We start from the raw sequence: 26,797 nt of genomic DNA, 5'->3' as shown, positions 1-26,797 counted from the left end.
ACATCTGAGCAGCCTCCCACACCAGCAAAAACAATGGGAACATCTGATGGGGATTTCAGCCATTTGTGTTCTGTATTGATTCACTCTAGTTCCTCGGGTGCTTCCTTAATGATCTGTCATTTGCAAACACGCAAGTGAACACAAGATATTTCTAGCAATACAGGAGGCAATATGATGCTAGGGACACCTGCAGAGCCACGGCTGGTGTAGGGGCCATTCTGCTAGGCATATCATGCAGAAGTGTTCGTTTGCCCAAGGTCAGGTAGCAAATGAATGGTAGAACCTGGACTCCAAGCCAGCTTGGTCTGGTTCAAGTGCCCATGTTCTTAACCTCTAGATAGTGTCGCCTCCCATTTTGGAAGCAGTTGTGGTTTTGTAACTGCTCTACCTCTCTTAGTTTTCCTTTAATTTAGAGACTGTTCTTAGGATGTCCATATTCTGCTGAAGGAAGGGCGTCCCACATCCATCCTTCCTATAAGTCATCTGGGCCATGTGTTGAGGATGAGACGATGACTCATAATGCACAGGTTTAATTCTTAATGTTTCTCTGTGCCTAGAAGGTGGCAGAAGGGCAAGTCCCTTTCAAGGCTGAGTTTTGGACCCATCTTCTGGGGCAGCCCTCTCTGGATTCTGCCTTTCTTTGCTGTGGCTCTTTAAGCAGGCACTGAGTCCTGGACTTCCGCATCAGACTTCCATATTTGGTTCATAACACAGACAAGGCAGGCAGGTGTGTCTGCTACCTGCCATTCCCAACCTGAGCCTGCAGGATACCTGGCATCACCTACAGGAAAGAGAGGCACCAACATGGCCAGACTGGCTCTGCTTGTTACATAACTTGCGTCTACAGAGGAACTGCTTCTTGCTTTAGAAAAGAACAGATGAAGACCAGCCTGAGAACCTGAGAGGAAATCACCTGACATCACACAAGTATACATGTGTGTGGGTTTCAGCGGTTAACAAACTCCAGGTTTTTTTTTTTTTTTTTGAGCTTCCAAATATACCAGTTTCCTCTGTGCTATGTTGTTTAATGTTCACGACAAAGCTCTGGGAGGGTACCGTGTTTCCTGCTTCATGAAGGGGGTAAACTGAGTGAGGACCAACATGCTAGAGACACAGCATGGGATTCAAACTCCGGGTGGCAGATGTCTCTGTTCTGAACCGTTCCTGTGCCTGATTAGTTTCTTCCTCACGTCACCTGTGTCCACCTCACCTGCTTTTCACCCCTTCTGTGTGGCAGAAATCTGGTGCTCTCAAGACATGTGAGAGTCACTGATGGCTGAGATTTCTAGAGCTCTCCAGCTCCTTGAATTCTTCTAGCTGCCTTGTTTCAAGCTTGCTCTCTCTCTCTCTCTCTCTATCCTTCCTGTAATGAGGGAAATGTACAATGGTCCCCTACTTTGGATAAACAATGGGTTGGCAAGGGTGGAAATTGAGGCTACTTCTTCCTCAGATGTTTTCACTTTCAAATTGACATTGCAACCTGTTCACAGCTTCTTTCCACTGAATGTATTGATCCTCCATCACAGAACACCTGGGATAATGGAAGATGCCATGTTGGGTGCAGAGCAAAAGATGAAACGAGATTAGAAGGGAGTTCCAAGAAGAGTTCGTTTGCCCCTGCCCCCAGGAGGGTATCTAACGGAAATGGGGGTAGGTCTCTGGCTCCTCCTGGAATCTTTCTCCACTGGAGGCTGTAGCCAGTTCAGAGAAATGACAGGGAACACAAGAACGGCGCCCTTGAAGGGGGCTCCATTTCGAGGAAAATCTGCAGGGAAACACTTTGCCATGGGTTCTCTGGAAGCAAGCTATTCTTAGCAGAATTGGCTCTAGTATGCGGGGAGACCAGCACATGCTCTTCTGAGTTGCTTTAGCTTTGGAAAAGAATCTAAGAGAGTCTGCCAGATGGCTTTGCACACCCTCGCCCCAAATGGTGGGGAGTGTGGAACATCTCCCAAGGTTATGGCAATCCAAGAGAATCCTTAGTAGCTGAGGACTGACAAGAGAGGGTAGGAAGCCTGATAAGCTGCCAAGTGCTCCTCAAGGTAGCATTATGCAGGTAGCCCTGGACAAGAGTGGAAGTCTCCACATAACGAGAAAACATACTCAGATGTCTTTGGGATGGTGAGTCAGATGCTTCCTATTCACCCTGGATGGCTCCTAGGCATTTCAGTTATTTGAAGACTGTTAGACCAACATGCAGGTCTCCGGGCACGATCTTCTTCGCTGTCAGGTAAGATAAGGTCCTCCTGCCCTGAGTTCTGACAGATCACCTCTCACACCACCTCCCCAACTGCAGAGACATGCTTCATCTGTTTTCGTCCCAGCTTTGTATCATAGCAGACAAAAATGAGGGAAACACAGCAAGGGAGAGCCTGGGCAATTCAGCTAGTAGACCCAGGGTGCCTGACACTCAGGGATAGCATTATTTCCTTGTCTGCATACATTTGCACGAAATTGAGCTACTCCCAGGTTCAAGTCATCATGCTAGTGATTGTCTTCTTTCTATCTTGTACTGTCTGCATCCTAACCCTTTAAAGAACTGCCAGGCTCTGCGTGATTACCTAGTGGCTAAATCTTCGCCTTGAATGCACTGGGATCCCATATGGGCACTAGCTCATGTCCCGGCTGGTCCACTTCCCATCCAGCTCCCTGCTTGTGGTCTGGAGGTGACCCAAGGCCTTGGGACCCTGCGCTTACATGAGAGACCAAGAAGAAGCTCCTGGCTCCTGGCTCCTAGCTTTGGATCAGTTCAGCTCCTTGTTCCTGTCTTCGGATCAGCTCAGTTCCTGTCATTGCAGCTACTTCGGGAGTAAACCAATGGATGGAAAATCTGTGTCTCCTGTCTGTAAATTTGCCTTTCCAATAAGTATTTTTTTTTTAAAGAATTGCCCTGTCTTCATGGAGGAGTCTCTCGTGCAGGCAGAGCCAACTGTTAGAAGGTGGTTTCCAGTCTTGGTCATAGTCCCTCATGAGCATGGTCATAATAATTTAGCACGTGCAGTGGTAAAGCAGCAACAATAACAGCCCGTATAGCAGACACCACACTAGGTATTCTGCAGCGTGCATTCACAGTATTTTCTCAAGAGCCATGGGGAAGTACCATTGGCTGCTGCATTTCTCAGAGGGGGTAAACTGAGGCTCAGAGAAACTATCTGCTAGTAGCTATTGCACAGGGACAGGTGGGATGTGTGCTTGCCTGAATCCATGGCCTACATTCTAAACCACCTGCTGTTGTGTATGGCCCTTTCATAGGCGAACACTCTGGCTCGGATGCTCAAACTTGACTTTTGGATTTCACCGGGGTGGTGAGTATAAACATTTTATATTTACTAATGAGGGTAATCTATTTATGTATGTATTAGAAATACTGTTATGGGGCCTGGCACAATAGCGTAGTGGTTTAAGTCCTCACCTTGCATGCGCCAGGATTCCATGTGGGCGCCAGTTCTAATCTCAGCGGCCCCGCTTCCCATCCAGCTCCCTGCCTGTGGCCTGGGACAGCAGTTGAGGACGGCCCAAAGCCTTGGGACCCTGCATCCATGTGGGAGACCTGGAAGAGGCTCCTGGCTCCTGGCATCGGATTGGCTCAGCTCCAGCTGTTGCGGCCGCTTGGGGAGTGAACCATGGGATTGAAGATCTTCCTCTCTGTCTCTCCTCCTCTCTGTATATCCGCCTTTCCAATAAAATAAATAAATCTTTAAAAAAAGAAATATTGTTATGGAGTGCTATTATTATTCCAGGGCAAGTCAAAAAGGAAAGCACAGATCCCTGGGAACTTTTCGTGTTAGTTCTAATGGCTCAATCCACAGATGGCCTGGCAGGGCACTGGCTGGGCAGAGAGGTGGACTTCTTGGTGCAGTGGCGCAAAGGACACTTACATTTCGACGATACCCTCTGGCAAGTTGGCAGGGATCTCCGTGAGGCCCTTTGCTCGACAGTCCACGATGTTATTACTGCAGGTGCAGGCTGATGGACAGGAGAGCAAGTTGGCATTGCAGGATGGAGGCTCTGAGTGGGGGGCTGTGAGAACACAAGGAGGCAACTCAAGTCACCAAGGGCAACACAAGGGTTAGAGCACCAGGACCTCTGCAGCCTTCAGCCAGCTTCCTGCGGATGCAGCATCACATGCCGAGCAACGTGGCACATTATCACCAACTGACGTCTCTCCTCCCACTGCCGCCAGGGGCTGAATATTCCACAGACAGGAAAGATGCTGACTCCGACCTCACTAATCCTGAGTTGTTCCGCCTGCTCTTTCATCAGACAATCTGGAGTGCTCAGAGCCAATCATGCATGAAACATGTTTCTGGAATCCAAGGCACATGGACTTTACCTACTTTTCTAGAGTAGCCAGTGTATGCTGTATGTCCTGGGATTTTGGTTATCATTGGGTAGTTAGGTATTCAGTGTTGAAACAGCTTTCCAACTTTGCCAGTGGATAGCAAAACCAAACGGGAGGGGGAGAAGGCGGCAGAATTTTCCCACTCTTGGCCTTGATGTCCTGATGTTGTCAAGATGTCAATAGAGTCATCAACTGCATCACCCAAGACATTTCCAAATGGCTTTGATAAAGCCCAGGCGACACACAGATTCAATCTATCTCACCAAGAAAAAGGCAAATAAGTCATTACAAACCTTGGAGTCAGCGCTTGATTTTGTTTGAGGTGAGAACCTGTGTGAATTTAAAGCTAAGTGATAAAAACCAAAGCAAATTGCACCCTGGGAACTTATTTAGAAAGCTAAATGTAGATAAACATATCTATCGCTAACCTAACTCAATACAGAAAGAAACACTAGAATCTTAATCATGTTTTCTAAATCCCAAATGCAAGAAGTAAATTCAAACATAAAGACACTGTAAACATTTCATGCGGTAACTACCACCTAACAGGGAAGCAAGAGGTATAAACACATGGCGAGTTTTTGTAAATATGGAAGTTATGAAGTTATGGTTCAGAGGGGAAAGTCAGTACAGTAGTCCTCCTAGGACCTCATCTTGTGCCTTCTGGATCCAGCCAGCAGAAGTTATTTACAGGTCTTTCCAGCTCCCCTGCCTGCAGCAATAGGCCACGGGCCTACACCAAGCTCAGGACAGCTCTGCACATCCCCTCATTGCTCTGAAATGGGAAGCGTGGCTGGGAGCTACTGGACACAGATTAAACAAGAAAGAGGAGTGGGTGTTCAACACACTAGTTAAGATGTTATTTGGAATGGCTGCCAGTCATGTCTGAGAACTGCTCCACTTCCCACTGCAGCCTTCTGTGTATGCACCAACAGGCAGCAAGTGATGGCTTAGTACTTGGGTCCCTGCCACCCAAGCTTCCAGGAGACCTGGACTAAATTTTGGGCTCCTGGTTTTGGTTTGGTTTATCCCTGTCTACTGCAAGCTTTTGGGGAGTGAAACACTAGATGAGAGATCTCTGTCTCTCTTTCAAATAAATACAAATAAAACATGAAAAATGGAAAATGTCTGCTAAAAATAATTTTTGGTTTAGCCCTGTTCACTGGAGATATGGAAGCCAGAATGACTCTAGCTGTGGTGGATGAGCCAACTGGGCCTGAGGCAAGTCTTCATGTGGACACTGAGACTCGGAGTGGAGGGTCCCATTCACCATGCCAACTGTCCCCTTGGTAGTATCCTGTCACAGGAGCTCCAAATGACATCTGTAGCTTAAGCAAAGTGTTCATCTTTCCAGAAAATGCCAGGCGACTAAAGATTCTAACGTCCCTTGGCCTCATTTACATAAACACACATACACACACAGAATATTTAAGACCATTATTTCAGCAGGGTTGCATGTGAAAATACTCTTGTCTAATGTACAAGGAATTCTTGGTTGCCAATGCTACACTAGTGAATTCAACAAATGCCATGGGAAAAGCCAGAGAGATAAGGGCTGGCCTGAAAATCCCCAAGTGGAACATTCTCTCAGAGATAGTAATGCTAATACTGATACTATTGGCTTTAGCACAAACTAGGAAGGCTGTTATATTTCCTTCTTGTCCTCTGATGACTACAAATGATTTTAATTGTGTATATTTGCAGAGTACAGTGTCGTCATTTCATGTGTACAAAGTGTAATGATCAAACCAGGGTAGTTAGCATTTCCATCTTCCTAAAGATTAAAAAATGGCTTAAAGGTAAAAACTGTACATGTTTATGAAGAATGGCAATAGTAGATATCACATTATAGTCACACAGGAAGTCTAGGATTCGGTGTTCTACAGCATGGTGGGGTGACCATGGCTCACAACTGACATGTATCTTATGAGAACAAGAGAGAATTCTAAAGCTGCCAAACTCAGTCAGGGTAAGAGGAGGGAATGCTCATTTCCTTTGATCTGTGTATACTGAATGCAATCAGTTTTCAAAGTCTTTACACTCCTGAGAAAGTGGCAACAGCAGAAAGGCAACATGAACTGGCCTCGGATCAGAAATGAGATCTTATGGTTGAGGCCATGAGGTCTTCAGCCTCATCACCTGGCTCTGAATCCTCATTCTCTCCTTTCACCCTTGTCTCCTGGCTCAGTTTTTCCCATTTGTACGAGGGGGGAAGATAACAACATAGCATAGCACACGCAGCACAGAGAGCCTCCCGGTGAGTAAGCTGTTGCTATTAGTGGGGCTTGCTCAACACTCATCATGTGCAAGACACTGGGCGAGTTGCTGTAGACTGGGGTGAGCTTTGGTGTGACCATCTCAGTGAATAAGGGGTTTGGGTTACACAGTTTCTGGCATCCTTTCTAGGCTAAAGATGAACTGCTCTGTTCAGAGAAAGGAAGCAGGGGGAGTAAAAGGACACCCTTTCCTCATCCATTCTACCTTTCTATGCAGGCAATATAGGGTCTCCTTGTAGGATCTACAGGTTGAAAGGCTCCGATCCCGTCTTACCTCAGGGAACCTGAGAGCCAGTGGCATCAGTTGTCAGGGCTCTTGAAGTGCAGATGGGGCTCCCCCAAGAAAGTCGCCAGGCCTGACTTTCTACCTCAAGGGAATAAGGCACTTGACAAAGCCAGGGAAAGGCCATGGCCCCAGACATGTCCCTGCATGGCAGAGGTCAAGGGCCACGTCCATCCTTTCTACCAACATCTTGCTTGGATGGGGTGTGCTGGAAAAGGGAATAGAAAGACCTCCTTTGGGGGGCTTCTATTGGCATCAGGAAGTTCAATGTGGAGTTTTTTTTCATAGATGCCCCTGCTGGCTTCTCTGTTGGAATGAAGGAACCCTGTTCTAAAACACTCTGAAGCTGCTGCGACATTTAGTCCCTGTGGGAACTGGCTGGGTCATTCTCAGAGTGGTTCTCCTTCTTTCAGTAGTGTGCACTACTCCCTTTCAAGGGAAGCTGTCAAGGCAAAAAAGCCTTTGAAAGATTCCTTAACCAGGTCACTAACAACACCTTTAATTATGCAGAGAGAAACAATGGTAATTATAGCCTCTGTCAGCACCATGGGCTGGCAGCTCCCCAGGAAGGCATCCAGGCATGGTGAGGACTTTACCCTCTTGTTTAAACAACACTTGAGGTTTCAAACCGGGGTGGAGAGACAGGTTCACTTCCCCTGGAAACATCCTCCCCTGATCAATGCCTGATGAACCAAGTGTGTCTTCCTCAGGGCCTCTGTGTGCCATGATGGTAGACCATTTGGTTGCCTGTCTCCAGACACACTGGTGCCGGGAGGGGAATTCTAGAAGTGCGGTGACTTTTTCTGTCTTAATCATCATGACATTCTGAGTGCCTAAAACAGGTCTTGACCCAAAAGATGGACTCAACAAACCTACCAGGATATTCCAAATGTTCCTGGCTAAATGGAATGAAAAGGCATGTTTTATTTTAGTGCTAAATATTTTGAACTGGATGCAGACAAGGATTCTTCAGACAGGACATGAAAATATGCATTGTAACAAAGAAACTACGATTTTTAAAACGTACCTTTCCATTCCATTTCCCAATATATTCTAAAGTCTCCCAATTCCTTGGATAGATAAGAGGATGACCATGGTGGTGGTTGAGTTTTACGTGTCAACTAAACTGGACTGCATACCCCCCAGATACCTGGAAGAGTACCATGCTGGGTGTGCTTATCTCACAAGGCATAAGCTTTTGAGTCTTAGCGGAGCAGGTGGGCCTGCTGAGAGGTCCTTAGGCTGATGGGGCAGTGAACTTGGATGGGAGTTCTTGCAGGACTTGTGACAGAAGCCTGAGCGCAGTGATGTCTTCCCAGTCTAACCGCCCCAAGGAAAGTGCCTGTGGCCACCTATGTGGTTATTCTACCTCTGCTGTTGACTCTGCCTCTCATGCTCAGAAGACTGATGGATCCAACAGCAGGGAACTGGCTCCCCCTTATTTTTGCTTTTCTCTTAATAGTCACAATCGGAATGATCAGCCTGAAAGTATATGACTGACTTGCTCACCCATATAATGAGGACAGGCAAGACCACTGAACTTCAGACTTAGACGAGCCTGTAACTATGGAGCAAACAGAAGCTTGGAGAGAGAAGGGCACCTCTTGAGGCCACTGTAAGCACAGCTGTGATTTTCCTAAGAGGAACAAGCACATATTGAGCATTTACCCTGCATCAGATGCTGCCCTCCACACCTGCTATATAGGATTTCATTTAGTCTGATCAACCCCATAACTTCTATTATTAACTTCTATTACTTCTATTACATAACTTCTAATACTACCATTACTCCTGTGGTTTTAATGAGTAAATGGAAGAACAGGAAGGTGGAACAAACACCCAAGGTCACAGAGCTGGGGGACAACAGCGATTCTAGTGTGGGGTCTGTCCTACCCTGCTCTCTCTGGCTCTTTAGCTACAATTCTGAAGTCGAGCCATGAAACACAAAAGCTGCAGAGTCTCTGAATTTTAGATGGGAGACAGAGCAGGCCCAGGGGCCAGGGCACAGAGGGTGCAGGCTCTATAGTGACGGCTGCACAGTCTTCTGTTTACTTCTGCCTTAAAACAAATCTCATCTGCCAGAGTGCACTGAGAAGAAAAAAAACAAAAAACAAAAACGATGGCCTTGTGAGTACGTGGAAATAAATTAATTCCAGTATTCAAATTAAGCATCTCTCCTGGCCTCTGGCCTTTCAAAAGCCAGCAACAGACTGAAATGACAATGGGACTTGAGCAATTATGACAAGAATATAAATGAATGTGATTTAAATACCAGAGGCATGATAATTTTGGGAATGGCTAAATAAACCTAATAATCTCATTCCGGCAATGTCCAATTATGGTGTTTTAATTAAAACCTCCTAAGGAGATGGGTGGCTAGTCGTGGCTTACCTTAATTATCTTTATACTTAGTAACTAGTCCTGAATTAAAAAAAAATAGAAGGGAAAAAAATAAAAAGCAGGGCAAAGTTTTTTGTTTCCAGGGAGATACACACATTTCCTTTTTAACCAAAAAGGAACACACATTCATTGAGAGGCTATTGGTATCATGTATTGTTCCAGACAAGGCAGCAAGAGAAAAAAAATGTAAGGGGTGCCCCCATATTATGGGGAGATCTATTAGTATTAGTGTTAGTGTTACAGTATTAGTATATCTATTAGTATTAGATCTATTCAAGGCTAGGGCACCTAAGTGTGAAGCGAGGATCTAACTAGTGGGTTTTGACATTCAAAGGAAAGAGATCATTGATTCAGGAGGCCAAACATTTAACTAATCATCCGCAATTACAAATTATGACTATTCAAAACTCTCAGATTAAGGTCCCAGGAAATTAACACATGGAACATAAGTCCTAGAAATTGAGCCCCCAAATAAACCTTTAAGGTGAGCATAAAAAAATGTGCTCCCCCCCCCCAAAAAAAAAACCCAGCTTAAAACTTGTATAACATAAACTTTCTGTTTCATCCATTTTCATGAACTTTGATCAAGTTCTGGGCTAATCCAGGCAAGGAGAAGGTCACATAAACTGCAAGATTTACGCCTTAGCTTTCTCTTGTAATAAAAGCATTTAACAGCCATCCTCTGAATACTTGGTGAAGGAAGCCAAATCAGTAGTTGTGTAGCACACACAAAAAAGTTGATAAAAAAAATTGAAACAGATACATTCCCCCACTCTTGTGACAAATTTCTAGTTGCTTCCACAGAGGAGGAAAATAAATGTCCTCCACTGGGATACCCTTGGCAGAAGAGATGGATTTTGCCCAAGTGCATGGCTAGTGAATTTCTGAGCCAGCTGGAGTGATAAGAAAACCATCTCCAGGGTTTCTGGCAAGAGGAGGCTGGGCTCTAGACAGCTGGACTTAATTCAAAGGCAGCTATCAGGGACTTGGACAGGCAGGGCCCACACAGGCCCAGTGAGATAAAGCACTTTGCTCTCTCAAGCCATGAGCTCAGTGCATTTCTTGATCCTGTTAACAGGCCCAGGGGCTGCACCTCTGCTGCCTTGTCAGGGGCTGCTGGTGATGAAGCTACAATAGCAATGGCTTCATTGGTGTGCCCTGCTCCCTCTTTCTCCTGAGCAGATGACCCCTATTTCTTCAGGGAGGGTCTGCACGAAAGTCCTACTCCCATGAGTTATTAGGGGAATAGTTTGAGCGAGGTGCATTTGTGGGGTTGTGGCTTTCAACAGCCCCCTTCAGATGACTTGCTGGGCTTTTGCACTGAGCAGGTGTCAGGGTTGGGGCAGTTGAGGGGTTGGGCTATGTGTACAGCCCTCGGAACTACCTCCTCCAAGGTCCCAAAGACTGACCAGCGGTGTTTTCGTTTTTTATTTCTGTCTGTTTAAGCCTTCTGTTTTTTTGTTTGTTTGTTTGTTTTTATTATTAATTACGTTGCATGATGTGACACAGTTTCATAGGCTCCGACCAGTGGTGTTTTATCTACACCTTCACAACCAGCACCATGTTCTATACTGCTTCTTCTAGCATCCTTCTATCACAATCTCACCAAGCACCTTCAACAATTATTAAAGAGGAGGCATTGTGTGTGTGTGTGTGTGTGTGTGTGTGTGTGTGTGTGTGTGTTGTGAGGTGTATATTCCAACACTGCACCCCACTGATGATGGTGATGGTTCATTTATCATGGATATGCCATGCACCCGTTCTCTCTGACCATTACAATGGACTCTAACATTTCCAAAAATTAACACCCATAACATTCCCATTTCAGACACATGGCAGCCTAGTAAACAAACCTAAAGAAGGTGCATGCAAGGGATCCCAATAGGTCACAGCCCCCACACCAGTGCCACAGGGGAGAGGGAGCAGGCTCACAGCACACCGATGTCTGGAATCCTCCTAAGACTCCTGACTTTGTAGAAGCAGTTACAGGGCTCACTGCAAGCACTGGGTTTACCTGCCATAAACGGAAAGGGTGATAAGGACGCACCAGGTAACCATTACCCCATCTGCTAGATCAGATCTTGCCTTTCCAAAGGAGAATGATTTGTGGCATTTTCATTTCCAGCATTTAGGAGGGTCAGCCCTACTCGCATGGCTTGGGTCCTGACTGTGGTCACTCCTGTAATGGGAGGGGGCTTTTGTGATGAACTTGCCCCCCACCGGCACGGCGTGTTTTAACATTCTCTCTAATTCATTCTCCCTACTAGCTCTGGGATGACTCCTGCACTGTCACACGGATGTTGCACCCTTGGCCTAATAACTGCTGCCTTTAGTGTGACTCTAGTTGAAATTTGGTATCTGTGTGATAAATGGTTTTACTGTATATGTTTGATGGGAAGTGGTTTCTTAGGGGGTGTCCACAGGAAGTCATGGGGGTGAGAATGTTTCCGGATAATAAATAATGTGATAAGCTGAAAACAGAACAGGTGCCACCAGCATGGAGTGTGGGGCTGGTAAATTCAAGGAAAATTCTTGCCAAGAGCAAATGCAGCTGAAGAGCAAGGAGATCAGTGTGTACTCCTGGTCCTATCAGGGCCTTATGGAGCACATTGGCTTGCTAAGCCTTCAATACTGAACATGGGCAGTAGTTAAGAAAGGTGAGGAGTCAGGCCAGTGTGGGACACAGCAAATTAAGCTATCATGTGGGATTGCAGCACTCTATCAGAGCTCTGGCTCCAGTGCTGGCTGCTCCACTTCCTCCCAGCATCATGCTGATGCACCAGGAAGGCAGTGGACAATGGCCCAAGATCTTGGGCACCAGTCATCCATATGGGAGACTGGGATGGAGTTCTTAGACTTTGCCTTCCATAGGGATCCGTCCTGGCTGTTGTAGCCATCTAGGAAGTGAACCAGTCTCACTTACTGTGTTTATCTGACACACAGCCTTCCAAATCAATAAATCTTTTTAAAAAGAAAGATAGATGAGGAGAAATGCAGAGCCCACAGTGTTACACCTTCTGTTCTTGTCCTGCTACTCTCCAAGCTTAACCTCTAGAGGCCAAGGGGTTCCAATTCATGGCTGGATTCCTAGAAAGCTAACACTGTCTCTGAGAAATCTCTAACAGAATGCTTTCTGTTTGTGTGCTTCATTTTTCCTCCCAGACAATTGAGGAATTAGCTCTGCTTCTTTACTACCAGAACAGTTGGTAGGAATGGAAGACATTAATGGAAAGTAAAGAACAAATCAGCAAAATTTATGAGCTGGTTCCAAAGCTACGACCTCTTCTGGGAAGACGGTCTCAGATCCCAGCCACATCCAGTCCCTGGTAGCTGAGCTGCCTTCCATGATGGGTCTGTACACAGCTTTGGTTTCTATACCACATGGGCAAGCTGTACTTCTATTTCCACTTCCATTACCCACAGATCAAACTTATGTTTGCTCAGCATATTCTCTAGGCCCACTAAACTAGAATAATTAAGCTCCACTTATTAAGTGCTTACCAAGTGCTGTGTATTATGCTAAGTGCTTAATGTGCAGTATTTCAGAAAATCCCACCACCACTCCTTTGAGTTATGTACTGTTATCATTTCCATTTTGCAGATGAGCAGTAACTTGCCCAAGTCACACACTAGAAAGGGGTAGAGTGAGGATCTCCAGTCTCATACAGGCTGAATGCACAGTCTACATCATCCTGTCTCCCCAAATCTGCAAGCATCTGGATGATAGGAACGTGTTTAGCAAATACGAAGACATCTGCATTACACCTGCCTCTGTATTGCATGCAGCTCAACAAATGTTAAGTTTCTTAGCATCAGCAGAGGATGGGGTTAAACAGAAAGTGACACAGGAGTTCTTTCAGCATTTTTTCCTTTTTCAGATGACAAGAGCTTTTTTTTCAATGAACCCCTTGAGACACTCCAGAATTGAGTTTTCTAAGAGACTACTAAGCAGTGGGAGCAAACTATGGGGTTTGTTCCAGACCAAGCTCTGGGTTGGTGTGTAATGTGAAGGCTACGACGATGAGGAGGAGAGCTCCAGGATGGTGAGCTGCAGCATACGAGGAGACAGTGGGTGGGGCAGCCTTACCTGGGCACACATACTCCTTCTTCTGAACATCTGCCACATTGAAGCCCCTCAGGTGCACGGGAGACATGCAGAGTGTAAACTGGCCAATCGTCCGCCGCTGTCGCAGCCAATCTGAGAGCCAGGCCAGGTGGCAGTCACAGTACAGGTGGTTGGAGTGGAGGCGCCTGAGAGGAAGAGAAACAGAAGTGAGGCTTTGTCACACAGTGGGGAGGCTGTTCTCGAGGGAAGAGAGTGGTAAAACCTCTGTTGCTCCTTGGCCAGGCAAGACCATCCTTGTCGGCCCAAGGAGACACTCCTCCACCCGCAGCACTGAAAATCATGAACTTCAGCCCTTTTATCACTACAGCACAGATGACGGGAGCTTCCTATGTCAGCCACATGGAATGAATAACCCCACTTCCTGACAGTAATTCTACTCTCACTTCTCTTTCCTAAAGCAAGCAGGCCTCTGCACACAGGAGAGGAGAGGGACGTTACAGTAACAATCCTGATCTGTGTCACATCACAAGCAGTGATTCTTTAGAAAATTCTAGTGTTTTAGCTAGCATGCATTGCAGCCGGCTGGACACACGCTTCCTGGTCTCAATGCTCCATCTTTTGTGACACTGTGGTCAAGACACAGTGTTGGCTTTACCTTTTTTTTTTTTTTCCTTTCTTTCTTTTTTTGGTAGATGGTGCTGCTATAAATATAGGATTACAGATCCCCTGGCTTTTCCTTTAACTTCCTCACTCTGTGCATAAATGATTTTATGAACCCACTGTATGTAATGCTGGTAGGCCTAACACAAATACCATGTGTGTGCTAGACAGATGCAGCTGGATAGAGACGGGTACTTCTGGAAGGACATACCTTCTCTCCACCTTTCCTCTGTGCATAACAGGTTCTACAGCCCTTTTAATCTCTCCACACTGCCCTTCCTTCTTGTTCCAACTTTAATTCCACCTGGTCTATTGGCTATTCTCACTGATCCGTGTGCCTCGGGAAAGATTTCCTAAATTGGTTCTTGGACTCTCTTTGGCTTGTTCCAACAAGGTCTGGGAATCAGATCAATTTCTTAGCCTTGAGTGATTAAAGATTTTGAAGAGAGATCTGCATGTTTCATGTCTGGAGGGAAATTCTATCTGGTTAAATGACTTGAACTCCCCTTCCACTAACAGAGGTCGACTAAAGCTTATGCAGGGGTGTCTCTGAGTTCTCCCCCAAAGTCTCTCCCTTGGCTGTTTCCAACATTCCATTTGCTACAACCCTACGCTAGTTGAGAGAGTGGTGAGTGAGATATAACTACACAAGTTCATCACATACTTGAGTTTCTCATACAAATTTCAAATGCCCAACACCAGACACGTGAATCAGTCAATAGTATCTTGGGGCTTTCAAGTGCTCTGTGTCAAGCCCGTTAATACTGAGCGGCAGCCAGCCTGGGGTTTGTTCTGTGTTTATAATGGAAGAGCTTCAAGGGCTCTTGATCGCACTCTACTTAGCGTCAGTTCAACGTTGTCAAACACTGGCCAAGTGCAGTTAGCACAGTGTGCAAAGCTGGTGGGGCCCACCTGAAGCCGCATGGGCACTGGTCAGCGGCACTGGTGAATTCCAGAGACCATAAAAACTAAATGAAATCACAGCTCGCAGAAAGGGCAAATTTTTTTCTGCTAAAATATTGAGGATTAATGATTTTATTTTTTAAATTGCTTAAATAACTTTTTTATCCCTCTGTGTTTCACAGTGGGCTGAATGCATTTTCATAGGCTCCCAGGAACCACAATGAGGTCCAAGATATTCTTCCCTTTGAGTTTTGGAAGTTCAGATCCCCTAAATTGAAGCAAGAGTGATGATTTCTACTTATCCTAGTACTGTAGAGAAAAATATGACAGGTGGGAAGAGGTGCTGAGGGGAGCCTAAATCCTCAGTGGGTGGAAGGTCCCTGTTGTTGGAGAGAAAGCAAGACCTTTGTTTACTCAATAAGCACAATCACTTTATGCCAAGAACAGAAAGACAGGTGACAAATCTTCAGGTGTCCTTATTTCCTACAAAGCAGGAAGAAGAGGAGGGCAATCTTTGGCCAATGAACATATACCCAGGTGCCACCGCCACCTAATGGGCACGGAGCAGATGCAGTGGTGTGCAGAGGCCGAGAAGTGGAAATTCTTTCACGTGCCAGGAGAATTAGATGCTTTTAATGAGCATAGCTTTTATTTGATAAGGCAGCTGCTTTCTTCAGCAATGAGGTATTGAAGCAAGGGCTACATGGATTCATTGGGAAGGAATGAGCACGGGTCCACGTGGCAGATCAATGAACACAAACTCCCGTAAGTTCCACTCAGGGGTTAACAGATCAATGGAACAACAGAAATGAGGTTTAGGTAAGTCAGATCTTTACTGAGCTGATTAATTTCTGGGATAATCAAAATGCCAAAGGTTTCCCCTTTTGGAAGATCGGATTGGGTTGGTTCTTTCTCAACCTTGGCTGGCTGGGTGCACATTAACTCTCAACCCTACCTTGCCACAGATGGTTTCTATCCATTGGTCCATCTCCATAAGGGCATTTCTGCTCCCTAGTGGGGCCCATAGAAACGTGGTGACCCAGACTGATGCGGGAGCCATGCAAAGCTCTCATGATAAAGCCCAGGGCCTTGGATGGGCTCAGTCCCCTTGCTCTTGAATTTGATCCATCAGAAATGTCAGATCAAATCACCTGGGTAGATTCACTTCAGCCACCTTTAAATCATATTTGGGAGACTAAATTGAGAAGTCACCATGTCAAGCACTCCTCTTAGAAGGAAAATCATCACAATAGTCATGACACTTGAACTGGGACACTTCCAAGAACAACAGTTCTAATCCTTTTGTATGAGAAGCTTTGTTTAATGACTCCAATTAGTGACCTGAGAGAAGATGGTTTCCACCGGCTCCAGGGCCTTATGGCAACTCTGGTCCACATTTCTACTGAACAGCTGGACCATGTTCTGTTACACGGAATGAGCTCAGGCTCCGATGTCAGATTTCCCAAGTCTGATGTTGGTTCTGTGCTTGCTAACTTGGACTTTGATGACTTAGCTCTGTACCTTAGTGATACCGTCGTAAAATGACAATGTAAGTGACGCTTCCTTTTTCAGGCACTGAAAAGACTGCTGGTGTGCTCAGAACAAGGCCTGGTATGCATTAAACCACTAGAGAAAGGTTAGCTTTTAGGACAATTGACAGGGGGCTAGCTCCCTTGTTCAGTCTCTTCCAAGCCATGGTCCCACCTGTACATTCAGCAAAGCATCCAGATGTCTGAGCAGTTCCTATATGTTGCCCTGCAGTCTTGTGCTGATGGACACTTCCTATTCCATGTGGAAGAAACTACCTCTATAGAACACAAGGTGAGCAAATACAAATGCCAATTTACCAGAGGTGCTTTTTAGCCACGGAAGCTAAATTAAATTTCTAGTAAATCCACTTAGAGAGGGTCACTGTTCATTTTCTATGAAGTGTGCCATTCTGAATTCAATATAAAAGCTTTCCTTTAGAAATCCCATTTATGACTTCCTTCCTCCCTCCCCTCCCCTCCTTCTCTAACACCACTGGTTCCCCCCCCCCCCGCCCCGCCCCCCTGCCGCCACCACACCCACACCGCCTTTAATTACAGTGAAGTGGGATTAGCCAGCTCGTCTCCAGGGAGTTCTATGCAGAGCCATCTCTGAAATTAAACTAAACATAAAATGGCAGCAGGCAGGGAGCAGAGAGAGCAGAGGAGATGGACTGATGTATCTGAACTCATCAGACGAAGGCCTACGACCACAGAGAAGAATGACAACAGAAACAAGGAGAAAAAAAACCCTTTTGCCCTCCTTCTCCTGCACCAATGTACTCAACACTCAGGCCTGACAGTGTCCCCCAGCTACAAGGAACAAGCCCATTGACTCTATGGCTGCTCCTAAAATGAAATAACAGGGGGAGATGGGTGTAGACCACACAGGAGCTGCCCTGCTGGTTTCTGCAGGTGACAGGCAGCTGCTTGTCTCTGGCCATGCAAGCCTCACACCCTGAGACTCACTTTCAATTTTTCAGCTCTGGGAGCCCTGAGTCACATTTCCCCCCCACCTGCCCTGTTTGCTGGGGAACTTGGAAGAGGTCTTTGAAGACCAAATGGCTTCTCCTTAAAATTCCATGGCTGCACCATCCTGTGTCACTTGGCTGAGTCATCCTATGTAACGAGGCTTCCAAGGAAGTATTTGGGAAGCAGAGATGGAAGCTGGGCTCAGATTAATGCTAGTCTCTATGTGTCATAACTTGCACTTATTAGATGCACACCATGTACCAGGGACTTCCCTTTAACGGGCATTTTACTCTTTCAACAATTCTAGGTAAGTATGTACTAACTCACTTCCCATGAAGCACAGAGAGAAGAAACTTGCCCGTGGGACAGCTCACACTGACATTTGAGTCTGCCTGACTCCAAACTCCGGTTCCTTCTTGGAGTGCTCCGTCTTGCTTCCTTACACATTACTTTGTTTTAATCTCACCTACAGATAAGGTCACAGTCTCACAATTGCAGTGGTCCCAGACTTCACAAGTATTAATATCACCTAGGAGTGTTAAAAAACAGATTGTTGGGTCACACTCCTAGTAACGCTGGTCCTATAGTCACAGAACAAGTCATGGCATTTTCCTTCCCTTGTTTTTAATTTGAGAGATGGAGGAAGACATGTAGAATCTCAGGGCCAGGACAAAGTCGGGAGCCAGGAACTCATTCCAGGTTTCCTAACCACATGGCAGAGACCCAACTACGTGAGCCATCCTGGTCGCCTTCCGGGATCTGAAGAAACAGAAAACTGAAGGCAGCTGCCAGAGCCAGGACTAGAACCCAGACACTACCATGTGGGACACAGGCATATGAACTGTTAGGTCAAAGGCCTGCCGCCTCTGATGCTTTACTGTGCTAACAAATTATAGGTGATGCTCCCGGTAAGGGGGCAGATTGATGCCTGAGTTCAGATGCTGCAAGGCTTGAGTCCATCTGAGATAATAAAGATTCCAGGAACTGCATTCTAACAGTAGAAAAATCTCTCAACGAGCCAGCAAGCAGGGCAACATGGTAGGTAGGATTCAGCGGGATAGACAGAAGGAAAGACTAGGATTCCTCTCTTACAGGTCCCTGGGGAGAAATTATCGCAACTATAGAACTACCAATGGCGGGTAGGTGCAATGGCTCAACTGGCTAATCCTCTACCTTCGTATGCCGGCATCCTAAATGAGCATCAGTTCGTGTCCTGGCTGCTCAACGTCCCATCCAGCTCCCTGCTTGTGGCCTGGGAAAGCAATGTGGGATGGCCCAAAGCCTTGGGACCCTGAGCCCATATGGGAGAGGCCCTAAAGAAGTTTCTTGTTCCTGGCTTCAGATCAGCTTAGTTCTGGCAGCTGTGGCCATTTGGGGAGTGAACTAGCAGGTAGAACATCTTTCTGTTTTTCCTTCCCTCTATAAATCTAACTTTAATATGAAAATTTAAAAACCCCCCAAACCAAGAACTATCAATGCAAATAACATTAAAAAGCCAAACAGAGCCAAAGCTCTATGCAGCCTGTGAAAACATAAAAGAAATACTGCTTCTCTCAAGATGGAAAGTTCAAGAAAGAGAAAACATGCAAACTTGTCACAGCAGGATGGTGGACTGGATGCATGGATAACATGGTAACTCATCCTCACATCCACTTTCAGTGGCCAACATGTCCCTTAGTAAATAGCAGAAGGAGACAATTGAATATAGGACGACCCATGTGCTAATGAATAACACAGCAGGTTGTAGTTTAGAGTGTTTAAGTTCTGACTGTGCAAGGTGGGGAGGAGGTTGGTGCAGAAGTGGGATGGGGAGGGGTGAGTAAGGTTCTTTACTCACAGAGTTCGAATCTTCGGCATGTGGTTAAAACTGGTGACCAGGATGCGGCTAATGTTGTTGTTGTTGAGGGTGCTGTGGAGACAGAGAAAGACACATAGTCAGGGGGAGCTGAACACTGAGGAGGAGGGGGTAGTAGAGTGCTTCCAGCAGGTGGAGGCGGGGAGGGATGCATGAGACTGCGAGATGGACCTTGTGTCAACAGACAAGGAAAGGCCACAGCGCAGTGCCATGCAGCAGCTGCAATCAAGCAGATGGATCTCCGAGGCAACAACGGAATTCATTGACCTCTTTATTCAGGTGCACCCTTCTTTCTGCTGCCCTTTCAGTACTTGCTCACCCACCCTGGGTAATAATATGGCTTCCTGAAGTCCTACTATGTGCTAAGCGCTACATCTAATTATTTGAGTTACAATGCCAAGAGATGAGAACAGATATACATGTCGTCTTGTTTGGTAATACATAGCCCTGTGACACAGGTGTCCTCTTTGGAAGGGGTGGGCCTCCAGAAACTAATGGAAAGGTGCACTGTGACAAGGCTATGCATGGATTTTAAGGCTTTGCACCAAAACACTTGTATCTATTGATTCCATTTTCCATAAATGTCTTGGAGTTCCCTTGTATTACAGATGAGGAGGGCTAGCTCTTGTTACAATCCCTGAGAGGTAAAACAGCCTTTCCAACAGCACAGCTGCTGAGCTCTGGAGGAGGCTCTGCCAGGTGCACACATCACCTTGCACCTGCATTGTCTAGGCAACTTTAAATTCTTGAAGCACATCCTAGCTCAAGAAAGTCTGCGAGCTCTGGAAGGGCAGGCATTAAGGTCTCCCTTCTCTTATGTATCTCCCTTACCACGGACTCCCACTGTTGGCACTGACTGGTATCTTTGCACAGGGAAAAGTTCAGTCTCAGCATCCATCCCCGACACCCATCCACCCAACCCAAGGGGACCTGAACAGCTTCCTTTTCCAGTGCCTATAGTTCAAGGTAGGATTCCAGTGATCACACCCCATTTGCCCAACAACGTCCCTCAAAAACCTCGAGTTTATTCATCTTTTGTTTGTCCAATGAAGCAAGGAGAAAGGCTGTTTATGCAAAGGCATGGAACCTCATCCTTTCTCCTCTGCCCTTCCCCCTGTCTACTGTATACTTCCCATGCGTCTGGCACTAGGTCAAGCAGCCAGGATGGTAACCAGGGACATGCACACCAACTCTACATTCTATGCTTCTGCCTATTCAGTAATTTTACCAACGCATCAATGCAGATGTTTGGCATTTTGAATATACTTGGCTAGTTTGTTTGTTGTAGCTTATCTTGTGTGTGTGTGTGTGTGTGTGCATGCACTAGGTGGCACACATCCTGTCTGTCTGCCCAGGAAGTCTTTAGAGGACCTTAACAGACGATGCTAGAGCATTTATCATTCCCATCAGAGCTGTTCTCCTGCTTAGACTGACAGGGAGCTTCCACCTTCCCTCCCTTCTGTTCTGGCTCGTGAATACCTTTAGGACAGAAACGATGTTCTTATGTCCCTTTCCATCCAGTTCCAAGTGTAGCTCCACACTCGGGGAGACCTAGTTAGGGTTCTTGACTGACTACCAGACATAACATTGTAAGCATAATGCTTATGTCTCCAAGGCACAGAGCAGCTAGCCTTTGCAGAGAAGGGGCAACTCTCAGACCATGGGTAGCCACTTAGCACCGAGTGCTGTTCACAGCCCAGTTCCACTTAAGCTGAATACACAGTGGAGCTCTATCTAGGGCTTCAACTGTGACTGCATCCAGCAGCAGTCCGGCAGCGATGACTTATTAATGTATTAGCACACTGATACTTAAATGCGAGCTGTAATGAGAGTCATAAAACATTGACGATAATAGCAATTATTCCAGGCCCGAAATGACTAAACGCCATCCTCAGCTTTCCATGATTTGCTGCTTGGGGCTGGTCAACCCAGGGATATCAGAGGGTTGGTGACCTCTTGGATGCCCATCTCTATGGCAGCTAAGGTTTTTGTTTTCCCAATCAAGACAGATTTATTTGACTTCTAGTCTTAGCAGCTGGTGCTGGCAGAGAGAGCCCTGTGCTTGCTCTGTTTCCTGGACCCCAGCTAAGCAGCTGGCCTTCAGTGGAGGGACTGTTAGATCCACAACACAGTGATGGGCAGCATGGGACTAGAAGGCAGAGACATGGTGTGGATTCTGGCCCTGCCATTGAGTGCCTGTGCCAACACAGAGCAATCTCTTCACCTCATTCTTCTGCTTCATTCACATTATGGAGGCAATAGGGGGAGTTTTTGGTTGTAATTACATGAGATGATGCTAACAACTGCTGATTGGAACCAAGGGCTTTGCCAGGCAGGCTCTGGGCTTAGGGTGCACTATTAGATCATCTCATTTAATTTCTCTGGTCACCACACAATGCTGAGTGTTTGTGGTTTCTATACCATCGGTGAAGGCCATGATGGTGTCAAGATTTGAATTCAGGGAAGCTTAATTCCAGGAATGAACTCTGTATTAGTTTCCTATTGCTGCTGTAACAGGCAACCTCAAATGTACTGGCATAAACTCTATTCTCTTACAGTCTACAGTGGATTCCAGGTGTGGATTCTAGTGTGTTGCTTCTGAAAGGTGGTGGCAAGATTTCATGTCCTTGCCTCTTGTGAAAGTTTTAGGGGTCACCTATATTCCCTTGATTTATCACCTCTTCCTTCTTTCAACCTAGCCTCTTGCTGCTATCACATTCCTTAGTCCTCCCTTGCTCTCTGGCCTCCCTCTGACAAGCACTTCCTTGGGTCGGGGGACATTGGGAGCCTCTCAGGGTAGTCTCCCCTACACTCAGGACTCTCGGTCACATTTGCAAATTTCCTTTGTCTCTGTTAAGTGAGTCAACCTGGAATGAGGATGTGGACACCTCAGGGTGTTGTTATACAGTTGACCACCATGGCCTGGAAATAAGATCTATGAGCACTTTGCCTCACTCCTAGTCAGCCTTCAGCAATCACTAACCATTGCTTTTTTCTTTTTTTTTTTTTTAAAGATTTATTTATTTTGTTACAAAGTCAGATATACAGAGAGGAGGAGAGACAGAGAGGAAGATCTTCCGTCCAATGATTCACTCCCCAAGTGAGCTGCAACGGCCGGTGTTGCGTCAATCCGATGCCGGGAACCTGGAACCTCTTCCAGGTCTCCCATGCGGGTGCAGGGTCCCAAAGCATTGGGCCGTCCTTAACTGCTTTCCCAGGCCACAGGCAGGGAGCTGGATGGGAAGTGGAGCTGCCGGGGTTAGAACCAGTGCCCATATGGGATCCCGGGGCATTCAAGGCAAGGACCTTAGCCGCTAGGCCACGCCGCCGGGCCCTAACCATTGCTTTTGTAGCTGTGCATTTCACATTCTTGCCACTTGATCCTTGCAGCAGCCTGAGGTAGGAATTATCCCTACTTTAGAGATAAGCAGCTGGAAGCACAGAAACCTTCGGGAGTTTTCTGAGGGTGTCACCTGAGCTCCTGGTGGGTCAGGACTCCCTGTTCCTTCTTGAGATCATGCTTCCCTATCTTACGTGTAGCTTCCAGCTTCTAGGGCAAGTTTATCACTCTACCATGGATATTCTCCATTACCTACACCCAACACCAAAAGTCATAATACTGCAAGAGCCTCGTCCTATAAACCTCCTTGAAAATTAATCTACTAAAAAATAAGTTCAGTCTGACAGTAACACTGTTTCTCCAGTCCCACTGGATTGGTGGCCCATGCTAAGCTGTGGTGACCTCATCAACCTCATCTCACTGACTTTGATCTGCTGGAGGAGCTTTGAGAGTTCAGCTCCAACCTCTGTTTTTGCTCTTTTAGAGGTATTGTGGAAGAAAAAGACACCTTCCTCTCCAATCATGCAGGTATAGTTGAACTCTTTTTCCCCTAATACTCCTAATTCAGTATTTTCCAATGGTTTTCAAGTTCAAGTTCAATGTCTAAATAGTTCCATAAACTTCAATTGTTATGGTCTCCCTCTTCACCCCATCACAGGCTACTGAATGGGAATTGAAGTATGAATTACAAATAGGTCCATTCCCCTCCCCCTGGTATGTAAAAGACCATCTTCTGTCCCATCTGTCTATATTATAAAGTCCTTACCTATGATAAACACTTTAAACTCTCCCATTACTCCTTGGTTTTATTGTTATCAGAGCATAGCTGCCTAATGAAAAGGAATTGTTTTCCATATCTAAATGATTCCTGTGGGCAATTTTACTCCTACCAGTGGATCCCACTCTCTTGGTCAGAGAACTAGAAAGGGCTCTTTACATGTTGTATCCAGGTCACTGGGGCTGTATGGACTGGTTGCCCCTGTGATGTGCTGACAGAAACCTACTCTCCTAGAAGAATCTGTGCTTCCTCAGGTTTCTTCACTAAATACCAGGGAACTGTAGCAACACAGGGGATCCCAGAAATATTGGTTCCAGGAGGAAAGAACACACATAATATTCAGCTCCAGGTGCTAAAACAACCACCTATGGGCCAGATCCCATCCATGGCAGCCTGGCTTTGCAAATCAAGCCTTACCAGATCACATCGCATGGGCTGCTTTTTGTGTTGTAATGGCTGAGTAGTTACAACAGAGACAACATGGGCTACAAAGCCTAAAATATTTACTGTCTTGTCTTTTTACAGAAAACACTGGTCAGCCCCAGTTGCTCAACAAGTAGGCCATTTCATTCCTGCTTGTGCCAGGTATTAAGTGCAAGATGCTGGGCAAGTGACTTTAAGAAGAGAGCACTGAAGGGGGCCTTAACACCCATTATGAGGTCCACATTTCACCACTGAATTTCTGGGTTTCACTCTAGTCTTTAGTTCATGACACCAGCTTCCTACTAATACCGACCCTGAGAACAAGTGGAAATGGCACAGTGATTGGGTTCCTATTACCCCATGTGGGAGATCCTGGATCAAGTTTCCAACTCTTGACTTCGGTCCTTTGCTGGGGTCATGACTGCTGCCAGGGGGAGTGAAGGAAGTGAACCAGCAGACAAGAACTCTCTAGCTTTATCAAATTAAAAAGACAAACACATCTGGAGGTTAGGAATGGAAAACAAAGATGACAAGGATCGGTCACAGACTTTCAAGACTTAAATACAACAGCAAAACCACAATTTCAGAAAACCCTAAAGAAGCAAGTGGTAGAGCTGGGCTTCAAGAGGAGGCAGTTGATCTCAAGAACTCACACTCATGGCCAGCTTTGGAATATCAGCCACACCACTTCTGGAACCTTCAATGATAGAATGGAGTAAGAACCCAGGAGGGAGCCTATTCAAGGGAGAGGGCAGGTAAACCTATCTTTGGTTGTGCATGGAACAAACTTGGGCAACAGTCTTCCAACTGTGATCCCCAGATCTGTAGCATTACTTGAGAAGTTGTTAGACATTTATATTCTCAGGCCTCAACCAGACTTAGCAAATCAGAAATGTGCCCATGTTTCAATGAGCCTTCCAGAGGATCTTCATGCCAGCTCATCTTTGAAAACCACCAAACTAGGAAAAGGCTAACCACAGCATCTTTACTTAAATACACAGGGCAGTATGTAGGCTATATATCTGGCAGTGAAAGCCTCCTTTACATGGGCCTTGGTGCTTTCACACTCAGGACAAGTTTCAAGCTTTGAAACAGTGGCCGGTTCTCTCAATGGAGGTGGTGGTGTTCACAGTGTGAGAGCTCCAGCTTGGCTTCTGGCCCCAGCGGCCACTGTTCCCTGCTGAGTGCTAACATGAGGCTTTCTTGCCTCACTCATGATAGCCATCTCTGATCTAGAGGAGCCAAGCCCAGCTGCAGCCACACCACCCTGGCAACCTTAATAGGACTGACATTTCCCTCTGTCTCCTCTGATTAGGCCATTGCTTTATCATTCTGCGATTTCCTGGCTCTGGGTGCAATCTGAGTGTTGTGTGTCCATAACACCATGTAATTGGCTCTAATGCAGCAACATTATCTGTGGGCATGGATCAGATAATTACGAAATCATGGATCTGAAGTGCCAGGCCAGCTTCCCAGTGTGCCCACCTTCTTGGGGTGTGTGAAGGGGGCTAATATTAGAACTCCTCTTTGGCTCAGACAGATCTCTGGGTAGACTGGGCCATCCACTCTGTGGCTCAAGGCCAACTTCTCTGAGTCTAGATGATCAAGCTGGCGCCTTCCTTAACGGTGCCAAGGAGGAAACTCTTGATGAGTTATCTGTAGCCACAGTAACAGTGAGCCCTGAGATGCCCTTGCACCTGCTGAGTGTCCAATGACCAGCATGTCCACCTGAGAAGGTGCAGTGATTTTCAAGGTGCTTCTACTGAATTCACAGAGATTGACACAACCAGTGCAGGCAGTATCATTTTCTGGAGAGCAGCTAACTACAAATACTGTGGCTAGATCCCATGCAAAATACCGAAGTTGCTGGCATGGGTTGATGAAAAACACAGGGGATGTGCAGAGCAGAGTGTGCTAGCAATATGGGGAGGAACTGGGGAGCTTGATGATGTCCCGCCTCCCCCTTGCTTGGAACAGCTAGTGGCAAGAGCAATGAACTTAAGGGCACTTGGATCCTTGGGACTATGTCTAAGTGCCTGCTCTCTCTGGCTCACATGTTCAAGCAAGACTGGCTCTCCCTCCTCTTGCTTGGTGTTTGCTGATTGACAGTCATGGTGGCACTGGGCTGCAAGACCTATTGTTGACTCACACACTCTGAGATCCTTGCAGTGTGACTGCTGCTGGTTGATTCAGCAGTATTAAAATAGGTGCATACAGCTTGTCTTTGTGGATGTGGCCCCAGGAGAAGACAAGGAGGCCCCAGCAAAACTCATTCCAATTGAGACAGGCATCCTTGAGCCTCTGCTCCAGCCCAGGGTGTCTGGTCCCTCTCAGAACTTCCTCCTCAGTACTGTTGTTCCTTGTAGTTGAAGTTCTATCATTGAGGTTGAACTTGCCTTTCTCATCCCACTGGGTACAGTTTGGATGAGCCTGGGTTTTGTCAGGTCTTCCACGGACTCTCCATTTTCCCCTGCTGGACTACCTTCCATGAAGGCTGCTGCTCTGAGGTGAGCCTGCCAACATTTTGTAAGAAAGATATCTGCAATAATCGTAGGAACAATCCTGCTCCTATTCATTAAGTGTGGACCATGTGCCAGCACCAGGCTGAGCGTGTCTCACACGTTAGCTCCTCTCCTTATCCTAAAAAGCCTCAGATTCTACTGTTGTTTCTACTTGGAAATGGTATTAGTTTTTCATCAACAGCATAATACCCAAATTAATTTTATAAATAGAAAAGGCTGGGCCCGGTGAGGTAGCCTAGTGGCTAAAGTACTCACCTTGCACGTGCCAGAATCCCATATGGGTGCCATTTCTAATCTTTCTAATGCCAGCTGCTCCACTTCCCTGCCTGTGGCCTGGGAAAACAGTCAAGGATGGGCCAAACCTTGCAACCCTGCACCCTCATGGGAGACCCAGAAGAGTCTCCTGGCTCCTGGCTTCAGATTGGCGCAGCTCCAGCTGTTGTGGCCACTT

The 26,797-nt window shown here is 46.3% G+C and overlaps 1 protein-coding gene across 2 annotated transcripts in view; it reads right to left on the bottom strand.

Moving 5' to 3' along the window:
• SLIT3 (slit guidance ligand 3) overlaps positions 1-26,797 on the bottom strand; it is a 596,992-nt gene that overhangs the window by 115,750 nt on the left and 454,445 nt on the right. For both annotated transcript variants that reach the window (XM_058677430.1, XM_058677431.1), the window contains 3 exons: positions 19,266-19,337; positions 13,389-13,552; positions 3,879-4,020 (listed from right to left, as the gene is read on the bottom strand). In XM_058677430.1, coding sequence (XP_058533413.1) covers positions 3,879-4,020; positions 13,389-13,552; positions 19,266-19,337 — 378 coding nt within the window. The remainder of the gene's footprint in view (positions 1-3,878; positions 4,021-13,388; positions 13,553-19,265; positions 19,338-26,797) is intronic.

This window comes from Ochotona princeps, chromosome 19 (assembly GCF_030435755.1).
Source record: "Ochotona princeps isolate mOchPri1 chromosome 19, mOchPri1.hap1, whole genome shotgun sequence".
In the NCBI taxonomy this organism is placed as follows: Eukaryota; Metazoa; Chordata; class Mammalia; order Lagomorpha; family Ochotonidae; genus Ochotona; species Ochotona princeps.
Note: the sequence above shows the minus strand (reverse complement) of the source record. Positions and strands in the feature narration are given on the sequence as shown.